At 37.4% G+C, this 12,521-nt stretch overlaps 1 protein-coding gene across 2 annotated transcripts in view; it reads right to left on the reverse strand.

The window, feature by feature from the left end:
- The window catches only part of RIPK2 (receptor interacting serine/threonine kinase 2), a 56,233-nt gene that overhangs the window by 15,504 nt on the left and 28,208 nt on the right, over window positions 1-12,521 (reverse strand). For both annotated transcript variants that reach the window (XM_043977873.1, XM_043977866.1), the window contains exons 5-8: window positions 6,948-6,997; window positions 5,639-5,797; window positions 3,749-3,834; window positions 1,214-1,297 (exon numbers count right to left, since the gene is read on the reverse strand). In XM_043977873.1, coding sequence (XP_043833808.1) covers window positions 1,214-1,297; window positions 3,749-3,834; window positions 5,639-5,797; window positions 6,948-6,997 — 379 coding nt within the window. The remainder of the gene's footprint in view (window positions 1-1,213; window positions 1,298-3,748; window positions 3,835-5,638; window positions 5,798-6,947; window positions 6,998-12,521) is intronic.

Here is a 12,521-nt window from a genome sequence, read left to right on the forward strand (position 1 = left end):
AGAAATGAGAACCACTAAAACATACATAAGGATTCCTGTGGACTGCATAATGACTTAGAAAACCACATGTCAACATTATCTATGTTCCATTATATTTTTATTTATTTTGTTAAATAGTTCCCAGTTATATTTCAATGAAGCCTCAGCCTTGGGCTGTGCATTTGACACTTTTGGTCTAGACAATAGGAATTCTATAACTTTTTTTTTTCTGTGTGGACAGTCAAGTCAAACTCTTCTGAGTGATTACGGTTCTCATTTGCTCTCTTAAATATTTTGGAGGTTGATGCAGTCACCACAATGTCACCTACAAACTGGAACTCCTGGAGGACCTTAACATTTGGAGGGAAATATTCCATTTAGAACCTCTAAGGAACATCCTAGTGTCACAGTGGATAGAGTGCTGGCTCTGGAGTCAGGAGGACCTGAGATAAAATCTGGTTTCAGACATTTACTGTGTGATCTTGGGCAAGTCACTTAACCCTATTTGCTTTAGTTTCCTCATTTGTAAAATGAACTGGAGAAGGAAATGGCAAACCACTCTCATATCTTTTCCAAGAAAACCCCAATTAGGGTCATGAAGAGTCAGACACCACTGAAAATGACTAAACAAAAAACTGAACAATCTCTGTGTCAGTATACACTTTTTGGCAACAATATGTCTCCTTGTTTTATGTCTTGCTTCATGTTAATAATCAGAGGGGTTTTAAATAACTCTCTGTGGTTACATCTTTCAAAGAGTCTTTTACGATTTTAAGATATTTTTATGTGTCGTTTTGTTTTATCAAATTAAAATTTTTTAAAAGTCAACAAATAATTACAGTGGGATCCTATATTCTTGTACCATTAAGTCAATTTCTTGTAATGAAAATTATCTTTGGCATTTAGCAGAAAGATATTTACACTCTTGTAGATAATAAATAAAGCGATAATCATATATTCTCACTTTCTGAATCACCATAGTCTTTTTGATTTACATCGTGGCTAACAATGGGGATCAAAGTAAAAACAATAGAAACAAACAGCATGAAACATCACTGGTTTGGTAGCCTGAAGACCCCAGCTGTAATCCAGGCTCTGTCAGCGGCTAGCTCTATGACCTGGGACAATTCAAATGACCTCTTTCAGTCTTAGTTTTGTCACTTGTACAATTATAGAGATAGACTATGACTTTTAGTGCCTTTCCAACCAGAGAATTTATAAAGTAATATTTTACCTCCTGTGGACTATGATTTGCAGGTATGTTGAGAGGATACTCCATAGTCTTCTTGGAACATAAGGGAATGATATTTGACTTATTCTGTAATTGAAGAAAACAAATTTGTACTTTTAGTTTGAGATGACTATTAAATTACTGAAAGGTAATAAAGTCTACTTAAAACCTAAATTCAATCTATTTAACTTTCTGCCTATTGCTATCTTTAAAATGATCATCTGAACTACAATGAAGAGAAAATTCAAGATACCTTAAGGTAAACTTTATGTAAAATAGTGTATACTTTTGGATTAAAAATAAATCAGTGAATTTTACCTTAATTAATTATCTTAATAAACTTTCAGACCTATCTCTGTAATTCTTATTTTGGTGCTTATAAAATTCAGTTAAATAATTCTGATGCCAAAAATAGTTTCTTTGAATGATTAATGTAAATTAATATACACATGACATTCCTGGACAACTATGGTATATTCAAATGGTTTCATGAGTTTAATTAATGAGAGAATTACCAAGGGATGTTTTTTGGGGAGGGAGAAAAATCTCAATTTTTTCCACTAAAGAAATAGGTAAAATTAGCTTTAGAAAGAATATACTGCTTGAAGCTAGAGAAGATTTAAAGCTGAACAGAAAGAACCTAAAATTTCCAAATAGACCAAATCCAAGAATGGTTGATTTTTTTTTTCTCAAAAAATTCTATAAGAGTGGGCAGCTAGGTGGCACAGTGGATAAAGCATCAGCCCTGGATTCAGGAGGACCTGAGTTCAAATCCAGCCTCAGGCACTTGACACTAGCTGTGTGATCCTGGGCAAGTCACTTAACCTTCACTGCCCCCCCCCCCCAAAAAAAAACCTATAGGAAACAAAGATGTCATCTTCTTAGGAAACCTGAATTCTATTGCTGGCTTTATTATTAACTAGATCTCTTCATAGCTCTGTGCCTCATTTTCACTTAGGCAGCTAGGTGGCTCTGTGGATAGAATCTTGGGCCTGATGTCAGGCCTCTTAAGTTCAAATCTGGTCTCAGACCTTTATTAGCTGTGTGACCTTGGGCAAGTCATTTAACCCTGTTTGCCCTAATCCACTTCAGAAGGAAATGGCAAACCACTCCAGTATATTTGCCAAGAAAACCCCATGGCTGGTATTGGCATGTTATAGTCTATGGGGTCATGAAGAATCAGACATAACTGAACAACTCAACAACAACAACATTTGCCCTGTTTTACAAGATCATTATGAGGATAAAATAAAATAACTTCTATCACAACATTTGGAAAAGGCTAAAAGCACTATGTTAACATAAAATTATTAAATGGTGAACATATCAAAACGTTCCCAAAGTATTAGGTAGTCCTAAACATGTAATCTATTTTGAAGAAATGCCCAGCAGTAGGGATTTACAAGCCACATCTGTCAAAGTATTATATTCTAAACTCTTTGGTGTTCTAAAAACATAGGTATACGCTTCAGCACAAAGTCTATTAATCTAGTACTTTATGATAGACAATAGACTCATAGAAATACAGGGTTAATTTTGAGCTTTAACTAAGATAATCAGAGAACTGGACTCTGTCCTAGAGCACTTTGCCAAATTACCTGGAGCATTTATATGAAAACAATTTTTTCTGGACCTAAATCATACAATTATGCCAATCCTAAATTTATTTCATTAACAATAGTATATATAAAGGGGCAGCTCGGTGGCGCAGTGGATAAAGAACCGGCCCTGGAGTCAGGAGGACCTGAGTTCAAATCCGGCCTCAGACACTTACCAGTTGTGTGACCCTGGGCAAGTCACTTAACCCCAATTGCCTCACTAAAAAAAACAAAAACAAAAACAAAACAAAACAAAACAAAAACCAATAGTATATATAAAGACAAAATGTAATCAACAAGGTAAAGCATTAGAATCTAGTCACATTCTCAAAATTGCATTACTGATTTTTTTACACCTTTAACTTTACAAAAGAAATACTGTCTTTCCAACGACTCTTGCACAATAATTGGCCCTCCACGAATATTTGTTCACTTGTTTTGCTTTAATACAAAACCTTCCTGAAAAAGTTGTCAAAGTCTCAAGAATGTGGTAGAAGGGAAAGGTGCCTTTAAGGGAGGAGAAAAATAAATAGTTGTGAAGTGAGAAAGGTTCTGGTTATATGCTCTGGAAACTGCTGCTTCCCCTGTTCAGGTCTAGCTATACACATACAGAAACTCCCCATGCTCATAAAAAAATCAAATGAACAACAAACAGATTTAGAGTTAGGGCCAAATCTAACCCTCTCACTTTACAGGTAAAGAAACTGAAGCCCAGAGAAATTGCCCAGGTTATACAAATGGTAAATGTGAGAGCCAGGATTTGAATCCAGGTCTTTTGGTTCCAAATCTAACACTAAGGAGTTGCTAAAATACTGTCTCCTCAATTAGCAGAAAGGACTGAGGTTGGAAAAGCTGAAAGATCTTTTGAAGAAGATGGACTCCTCTTGCTAAAGTTTACAGCACATTGATTAACAGCTAATATAACACACATACTACTTACCTTAGTTTTCTTCAGCTGGAGGACAGCTTCAAGAATGCTAATGTCTTCAAAGGTTCTCACAACTGGTTCAAGTTCGATTAAACATTCTAGGTAAAAAGGGACATTCACATGTTTAGCTGTCAGCTCATAAAAGTGAACATAAACAAAAAATAGTAATTTCAGCTACAGATTACAGCTGAATTCTATTTTTAACTTAAATTATCTGAACTCCCTTATCTACTTTTAAGAATTTTTTTTGGTAACAGTCACAGAACTGGGAAAGGACTTAAATGGTCTTCCCTGAATGACTATTCTTGGGGAATGACTCTTCTTGGAATAACCCCAATTACTAGAACTCAGTATCTCTTGAGAGAGTCTGATAGGATTAATGGGAATTTCTTTCTTATATGAATTCAGAATCTGTCTCCTTTTATTTCCATTACTAGTTTGTAGTTCTGCCCTCTGGAGCCTCATTTAGCTCCTTATTTACCTTAAGCTTCAAGTTCTTCCTTCCTCTCCCCTTCTTCCCCGCCCCCTGCCAATTGTTTCAATGCTCTCCAAACCTTTAAACTCAAATTTCAAAAGGTACAGATTTTATAATGCCCTTTTGTAAAGTAAATGAATAAAAGTATACTTAGGGCACAGTAAGAAAAGTTGTCTCCTTAGAGAAGACAACCATATACATTAAGTTCAAACTGTTTTTTTGTCTGAAATCAAATTCCATCAAATTTTATAATAGAGGTTTGTGATAAAAATTTGAGAAGACCCAATAAAATTTAGTTATTAAGAAGAATATGGGGGCAGCTAGGTGGCACAGTGGATAGAGCACTGGCCCTGGATTCAGGAAGACCTGAGTTCAAATCCGGGCTCAGACACTTAACACTTACTAGCTGTGTGACCGTGGACAAGTCACTTAACCCCAATTGCCTCACCAAAAAATTTTTTAAAAAATGAATTAAAAGAAGAATATGCTTTGTGTCATGTATATAAACTTTGTTACACATATACATACCCTCTAAATCAGAGAGATTCTTATCGTGTGTGTGTTTGTGCGCGTGTGTGTGTGTGTGTGTGTGTGTGTGTGTGTGTGTGTGTGTGTGTCCTTTGATAGGCCTATGGGGCCAGTTTCAAAATAATGTTTTTACATGAATGAAATAAACCATATAGGATGACACAAGAAACTAAAAGTAATGGAAATAAAGCGGTAATGTTTTCTCCATACGGAAGTTCTCAGACTTCCTGAAATCTTTCCACGGAGGTTAAGGATCTTTATTCTAGATTATATGAAGCAGGGGAAGTGTAATTTGATTTATGGAATATTTGAGAAAATGCAATTTTATTACTTTTAAGTACACAGTGTTGCCTAACTTTATCCTTGGACTTGCTTTAATGAAACCATGTGAATGATTTTAACTAGCACAGTAATAATAACAAATGGCATAACAGGAGTACTTGAAGGTAATTGAAGAGTTTGCCTTTTCTCTTAGACATTTTAAATACCCTCCAGCAATTCAACATTCTTCCCACAGTCATGTTTACAGTTTCAATCTGTACTACTTGTGAATAAGAGGTCTGTTAAAAAAGGGCAATTTCAGCCCAGACTATGTGCAATGAAAGCCAGTTCTAAATGAATGGAGTTTTAACAAATGATAAAATTCAAAGCAAATTCAATGTGTTTCTCACTACAGTTTGGTGATGGTGCCCATTAAAGAACATGTAGTATAAAATAAAAAATGCATTACTATCTGATGTACCTTGGTATTTTCATAGCCAATCTAGTTCCAGAATCAGTATGATCATTTATAATGATCTTTTGATTTTTTTTTAAGTTTTACAAGCAGTATATCCAGATTGAAAGATATTCAAAATTAAGAAAAGATGTTTGGACTTTCCCTTCAACAAAAAACTCACTTAAAAAAGATGGCCTTTCATCTGGATTTTGTGCCCATCCATTTTCAATCAGGGAGATCATCCGAGTTCGATGTGGAATGTCAAGTGATAAGCTTTCTTTAGTGTCAGGTCGAGTTCCCTTTGACACACTATACATTATCTGCAAGGGGTTGATAAATTCTGTCAAAACAGACATCATGGGTTTATTAGACATTATTTAGGACCTGATGCAATCAATGTTATCAAAACTAACCAAATTAAAATGGGCCAGCTTTAAAATTTCATAAACAGTTATCAAGAATCTTAAATACTAAGCGGAAAAAACCTTCAAAAACAACTGGAAAAAGATACATGTATATGTATATACATATACATACATATACTGTAGAACCCAGACAAATCCATTTAAAATATATTCACATATATATGTTTATATCTATATCTATATCTATATCTATGTAACCCTAACTCTAACCCTAATTAAAAAAATGTATAAAAGTAGACATCATGAAAACATGGGTCACTAAAATCTTGGCAAGATAGCTTATATCTGGACTTGAGTGTCAAAGGATGTATATCCAGAGGTTCAAGTCCCATCAGACCCACTCTAGGTCTCTTATGACTATTCTGTTAACAACATTTCAAGGTACAGTTACCATTTAGTGACAGCACAGCAATGGTTAATCTCTGTATAACAGTGGGCCAAAATTTCTTTCCTGCAGTCTAACAGATGACATTGTCCTTAGTGGAGATGTGGTTCAACATAAGGCAGACTTAATGTATTTAGCCCCAGCTTGATATTTAAAAAGTCAGTCACAGAAACAAAATAAAGTTAGTCTTCTTTGATCAATGGGAAGAAGTCAAATGACTTTATATTTATATATATGTATATATATAAGTATGTAAATTTATACACACACGTATATATTTAAAATGGACTTGTCTAGGTTCCACAGAGCTAGTAGTCTAAGCAGGAGGGTACTGGACTTAGACTGGCTCTCAGAAGCCAACTGTTACAAATCAGGGCTTGAGAATTTGTTTTGTTGATTGTGTAGACTTAAGAAAATAATGGAAAAAATATTAACCATGAATGTTGTTTGTATGTTTTCAGTGAGCGGGTTATTAAACATTTACCCGTGCTCTCCTGACCAATCCCCTGATTTCTGATCCAGTGTATTCTTTCCACTCCATTAGACATGGTGCCTCAATTAGTATCCTTTATTAATATTAGGTACATTCAGAGTCAGTTTATTCTTAGTTGGTTGTACATGTGAACATTTAATAAGTCTTTGAATAGAGTAAGGTAGGAAAACTGATCAAGCTTACTTACCTTCAAAGGGTTGTTTTCTGGACAACACCTCCCACATGATAATAGCAAAGCTGTTTAAGGGAGAAATACATTGGAATATTTTATAAACTCAAGTTGCATAATAAAATAATAGATTTTAGTTGCTGACAGCAGTGCTGTGTCTTGAAAGAACAAGGTGGGGGCAGCTAGGTGGCTCAGTAGATAAAGCACCGACCCTGGATTCAGGAGGACCTGAGTTCAAATCTGGACTCAGATACTTGACACGTACTAGCTGTGTGACTCTGGGTAAGTCACTTACCTCATTGTCCCCCCAACCCACAAAAAAGAACAGTGGTGAAATATAATAGAAATGCTAAATGTCCAAAGAGGTAAAAGCGTCTAGTGTTTGCTTGTTTGTTAAGGGAGGAAAAAAATTAGCTCTGCTTTTGCTAAGATAAGTTGAACTGGTTATGTAGGTATGCTATAAACCTTTATTACTAGGAGATCCTTAGACTGGACAGATACCAAGTATTCTAGATTAGATTGAGTAGTCATATTTCAAGAACTAGAAAACCTTGACTAAGTACCTTCATATACAAGGATTTCATTATTTAGGCAAAACTAAAACTAAAACAGTTCCCCAGTCAAACTAACAACTTGACTCTTTTTTGGTATTGAACAAGATGCTTTTCATTTTCTAGAATCACAGAAAATCTAGAGAATCCAAATTCTACCTTAACACCTCTTTTTGAAAAAGCTGGCTCAGTTTTGGTAGAGGAAAATGATTTTAGCTATGTGAGTATAGTTCACTTTTGAAATAAAAGCTTCATCATTTTCCATCCATAGTGGGAGAACAGCTCACTGCTTACTTTTGGTGAAAATTGCCTTTTATAGACATTTTTCCTATTGCAAACCTTAAAGGATTCTGGAAATGTCACCCACCTGAATTAAGAGATATTGAATAGGTGTGAAACATGAATAAGGAACCAGAGAGAAGCTGGGGGTAGGGAGGAGAAAGGGGGTGGGAAGACTTGGTAACTTGAGCACGAAGAGACTTATTGTCATTGGATTCAGAGTATGCCAGTAATTTCTGCTTAGTGGTGTCCCTTAGACTAGACTACAAAAAATATAACAATAATAGTAATGTTAATAATGGTGATGATGATAAGATAGCTAGCACTTATACAGTGCTTTAAGCTTTGCAAAATGGGTTATATATGAGAGGATGAAGTGGAAGGTTCAATGGGGCTGCAGGATTTGACACAGAAAGAGAGAAATCTAAAGCTGACATTAGAAAGATATGATAAAACAGAGAATCTTCCAGGAATGGTAGTGCTCCTAATCAAAGTAACATGGTCAGTAGAGTTGTGCTTTGGATAGAGCACTGAGTCTGGAATCAGGAAGACTACAGTTCAAATCCAACCTCAGTTACTAGTTGTGTGACCCTGGGCAAGTCACTTACCCTCTGTCTCAGTTACTTTATCTGTAAAATGGGATAAAAATAGCACCTACCTCCCAGGGATGTTGGGAGAATCAAATGAGATAATTCTGAAGTGCTTGGCACAGTGCCTGGCCATATAGTATGAGCTATAGAAATGCTAGCTATTTTTATGATTATTAAGAGTCTAGGCTCAGATATGAACTAAGAACAAGAGATGAAACTCGGCATTTTCAACTAAAGATAGACTCAACTTTAAAAAACTGGCTGGTGATATTTGACAACAAACTTTCCAGTCAGGACTCATAAATGGATTAGAGATGAGCATAAGACTTTCAGGGGTTGGGGGACATAGAAACCTCTGGGAGGGGCCAAAAAATGATGACTAGGTTGATGTAGGACAGGTCAGAGGAAGAATCTCGGGGTTATATGGAAGTTCCTTCCTCATCTATGGAGTAAGAACTAGATTAGGGCCTGTAACGGTTAGGGTGGCTGAAGAATGAAGAATGAAAATAAAGTATATAAAGAGGCAGAGGGGATGGCCTGAGCTCACACATGGAGAAAGGTCTAAGAAGCAAATTTTGGAAGTGATTAAGAGACCTACCAAATTGGGCAGCAACATCAACCGGGATTAACAGTAAGAGTCTTGATCATCTAACCCAGAGTTGAAGCAAAGAATAGGAAACAAAGCCTGGGTATGCTGTAAATTGTGCCAGGGAGGCCAGAACATGGCAAGATTTGAGTTAAGTTAGAATAAGGACTTTTTGTCCTTATTTTGTAATTTGCTTTTCCTTTCCTTCACTTAGTTCTTGGTCTGAAACTTTGTTGTGGCATGAATGTGATTATGGGTTCCTAAAGGTTATGTCAGTGGATTGTGGGTGCTCTACCAGGTGCTATACCAAGAAAAGCTGGGAGATGGAATGAATAATGGCTATCATCCGAGGACACGCTTCACGAAGTTCGGCAAGGTTCATCACCAGACAGGCCAAAGGATGGCAGATTTCTGGGCCATTTTAATTCTTGAAGATCATTTGTTAAGACAGACCTCATGTTATCACAATTTGTTCTATGATTCTCAAGTGTATTTATCATGTTAGGTTACATAATCAGGACTAAAGAGAAAAATTTGCCTTGATGGGAGGGCAAACCCCCAAACAACAGCATGCTTGCATTAAGTACTGAAATAAGTTTCAAATATAGGATTTTTTAAAAAAACATCATCCTTATTTCAGCTGAACTACGGGCTCTATCTGCTGTTAGGCCAAGATAAACTAGGGAGGTATGCCTATCTGTGGAGGTCAGGTATGATTGTAGCATCTGTTGTCATGGTTCCAAGAACAAAGAGGGTGGAGAAGGCTATGATAACAGAAGATGAGAGGTTGCAATAGGACAAGTGTGATTACTTACCGTGGGGTTTTCCCTCACAGGGCCTGGGGTTTTCCCCTAATTGAACCCTAGATATTTGGAGTTTATTGTCTTAGGTCAATATTAAATAAATACTCCATTGTCTTGAAGTGTTTATAAGTCTATGTGTTTGTTGGGGGGGGGTATATTAGAGAGTTACAGGGAAAATCCCTCTTGACATCACTGGATATCCCCTCTGAATCTCCTTGACTACATTCATTCATTCATTCATTCATTCATTCATTCATTCATTCATTCATTTATTTATTTATTTGGTGAGGCAATTGGGGTTAAGTGACTCGCCCAGGGTCACACAGCTAGTAAGTGTCAAGTGTCTGAGGCTGGATTTGAACTCAGATACTCCTGAATCCAGGGCCTGTGCTCTATCCACTGCGCCACCTAGCTGCCCCCACCCCCTCCATATATTATTTTTTTTTTTTTGGGCGGGGCAGTGGGGGTTAAGTGACTTGCCCAGGGTCACATAGCTAGCACATGTAAAGTGTCTGAGGCCGGATTTGAACTCAGGTCCTCCTGAATCCAGGGTCGGTGCTCTATCCACTGTGCCACCTAGCTGCCCCTCCTTGACTACATTTAGAAAGTATGACAGAACAGAATATAGTGAGGTCTAACCCAGTTCACAATTCTAGAGAGCAGTCTGTTTTGGGTTAGTCCTGAAGTGATCAGTTCAGACTAGACCAAAGTTACTCGATGTTTCTTTGAAATTCACTCCAGACTTGACTCAGTCTCAGGGATATGAGGAACCAATCAGCTACTAGCAAGCATTAGCTGGAGAAGGGTCAGTTAAGTCAGTCAACAAGTATTTTTTTTAAAGGCTTACTATGTGCTAGGCAAAAATGCTAAATTCTGGAGATGGAAAGAAAGGTAAGAATGGTTCTTGCCTACAAGGAACTCATTCCTTTTATTTTGCAGGGCAATGAGGGGTTAAGTGACTTGTCCAGTGTCACACAGCTAGTGTCAAGTGTCTGATGTCAGATTTGAACTCAGGTCTTTCTGAATCCAAGGCCGGTGCTTTATTCACTGTACCACCTAGCTGCCCAAGGAACTCACATTCTTTTTTTTTTTTTTTTTGCAGGGCAATGGGGGTTAAGTGACTTGCCCAGGGTCACACAGCTAGTAAGTGTCAAGTGTCTGAGGCCGGATTTGAACTCAGGTACTCCTGAATCCAGGGCTAGTGCTTTATCCACTGAGCCACCTAGCTGCCCCTAGGAACTCACATTCTAATGGTGGATACATTGTGCAAACAACTCTGTACATACAAGATAAACAGACAGAGTAAATGAGAGCTGCTCCATGAACAGGATGCTCTGTCTGTTAACTCTGGACATTTTCTCTGGCTGATTTCTTTGCCCGGAACAATCTATCTTCTCTACGGCAACTGGCAATTACTGGCCTCCTTGGCTTCCTGTAAGTCCCAACTGAAATCCCACCTCCTATAGCAAGACAACCCTTCTTAATTTTAGTGCTTTCCCTCTGTTATTCCTTATTTATCCTGTATGTACTTCCCTTTGTATATATTTGTTTGCATGCCTTCTCCCTTATTAGGTTGTAAACACCTTGAAGTCAGGGATTTTTCTTTTTTGGCCTCTTTTTGTATCTCCAGCACTTAGCACAATGCCTGATGCATAGTAGGTGCTTAACTAATGTTTGTTGATTGATGCAGGTGGTCTCATATGGAAGATACTCATAGTTTGAGAGGGTTTAGGAAAGGCGTCCTGAAGAAGGTCATGTTTGAGCGGAGTTTTCAAGGAAGGCAGGGCAGCAAGGAAGCAAAAGTGAGAAAGGAGAGCACTCTGGGCCTGGTGAGAACGAATGAAGAGTCACAGAGTTGGGAGATGGAGAATGTGAGGAACAGTAAGATGGCCAGTGCAGCCAGAGCATAGAGAAGTAAAAGGAAAGACCGAAAGGCAGGGAAGAGCCAGTTTGTGAAGGGATTTAAAAACCAGAGGATTTTGTATTTTATCCTGAAGCCAAATGGGAGGCTTGAATGGGGGAGGTGACTTGGTCAGACCTACACTTTTTTGTTAAGTCATTTCAGTTGTGTCCAACTCTTCCTGACCCATTTGTGGTTTTGTTGGCAAAGATGTTTGAGTGGTCTGCCATTCCTTCTTCAGCTCATTTTTACAGATGAGGAAACTGAGGCAAACAGGGTTAAGTGACTTGCCCAGGGTCACACAGCTAGTAAGTGTCCAGGGTGAGATTTCAACTCAGGTCCTCTTCACTCAAGGGACAATGGTTTATCTACTGGTTTATTACCTAGCTGCCCCCAAACAACAACATCAATAACAACAACAACAACAACAACAACAACAGGTAATTAACATGTTAAAAGAAATTCACAAAAGCATCAGAGGACTTGCTGCTAAGACATTATTGAGCTATGTATGACTTTAGGCAAGTCATTCAACTTCCCTGGGATTCAGGTTCCTCATCTGTAAAATAAGGGGATTGGACCAGGTGTTATTAAGGTCTCTTTCAGCTCTAAAACTATGAAGTCTATTGGACATTAGGCAGTTACATATGAGAGGGAAATTTTCTCGAATCCTGCTTTTTCTATATTCTTTTTTTTTTCTTGTCAGATGGCCTTATTTCTTTGGAACAACATAGTGTGATATGTATTATCCTCTATTGTTCTAACAACACAGGTGTGGCCTAGCATCTATGTACACAAAAATCCCAAATTATGAAACAGGTGTATATATTGGGCAGTTATTTGCATTACAAGATTTCTCCATACACACACACACACACACACA

Source organism: Dromiciops gliroides, chromosome 1, assembly GCF_019393635.1.
Source record: "Dromiciops gliroides isolate mDroGli1 chromosome 1, mDroGli1.pri, whole genome shotgun sequence".
Classification (NCBI taxonomy): domain Eukaryota; kingdom Metazoa; phylum Chordata; class Mammalia; order Microbiotheria; family Microbiotheriidae; genus Dromiciops; species Dromiciops gliroides.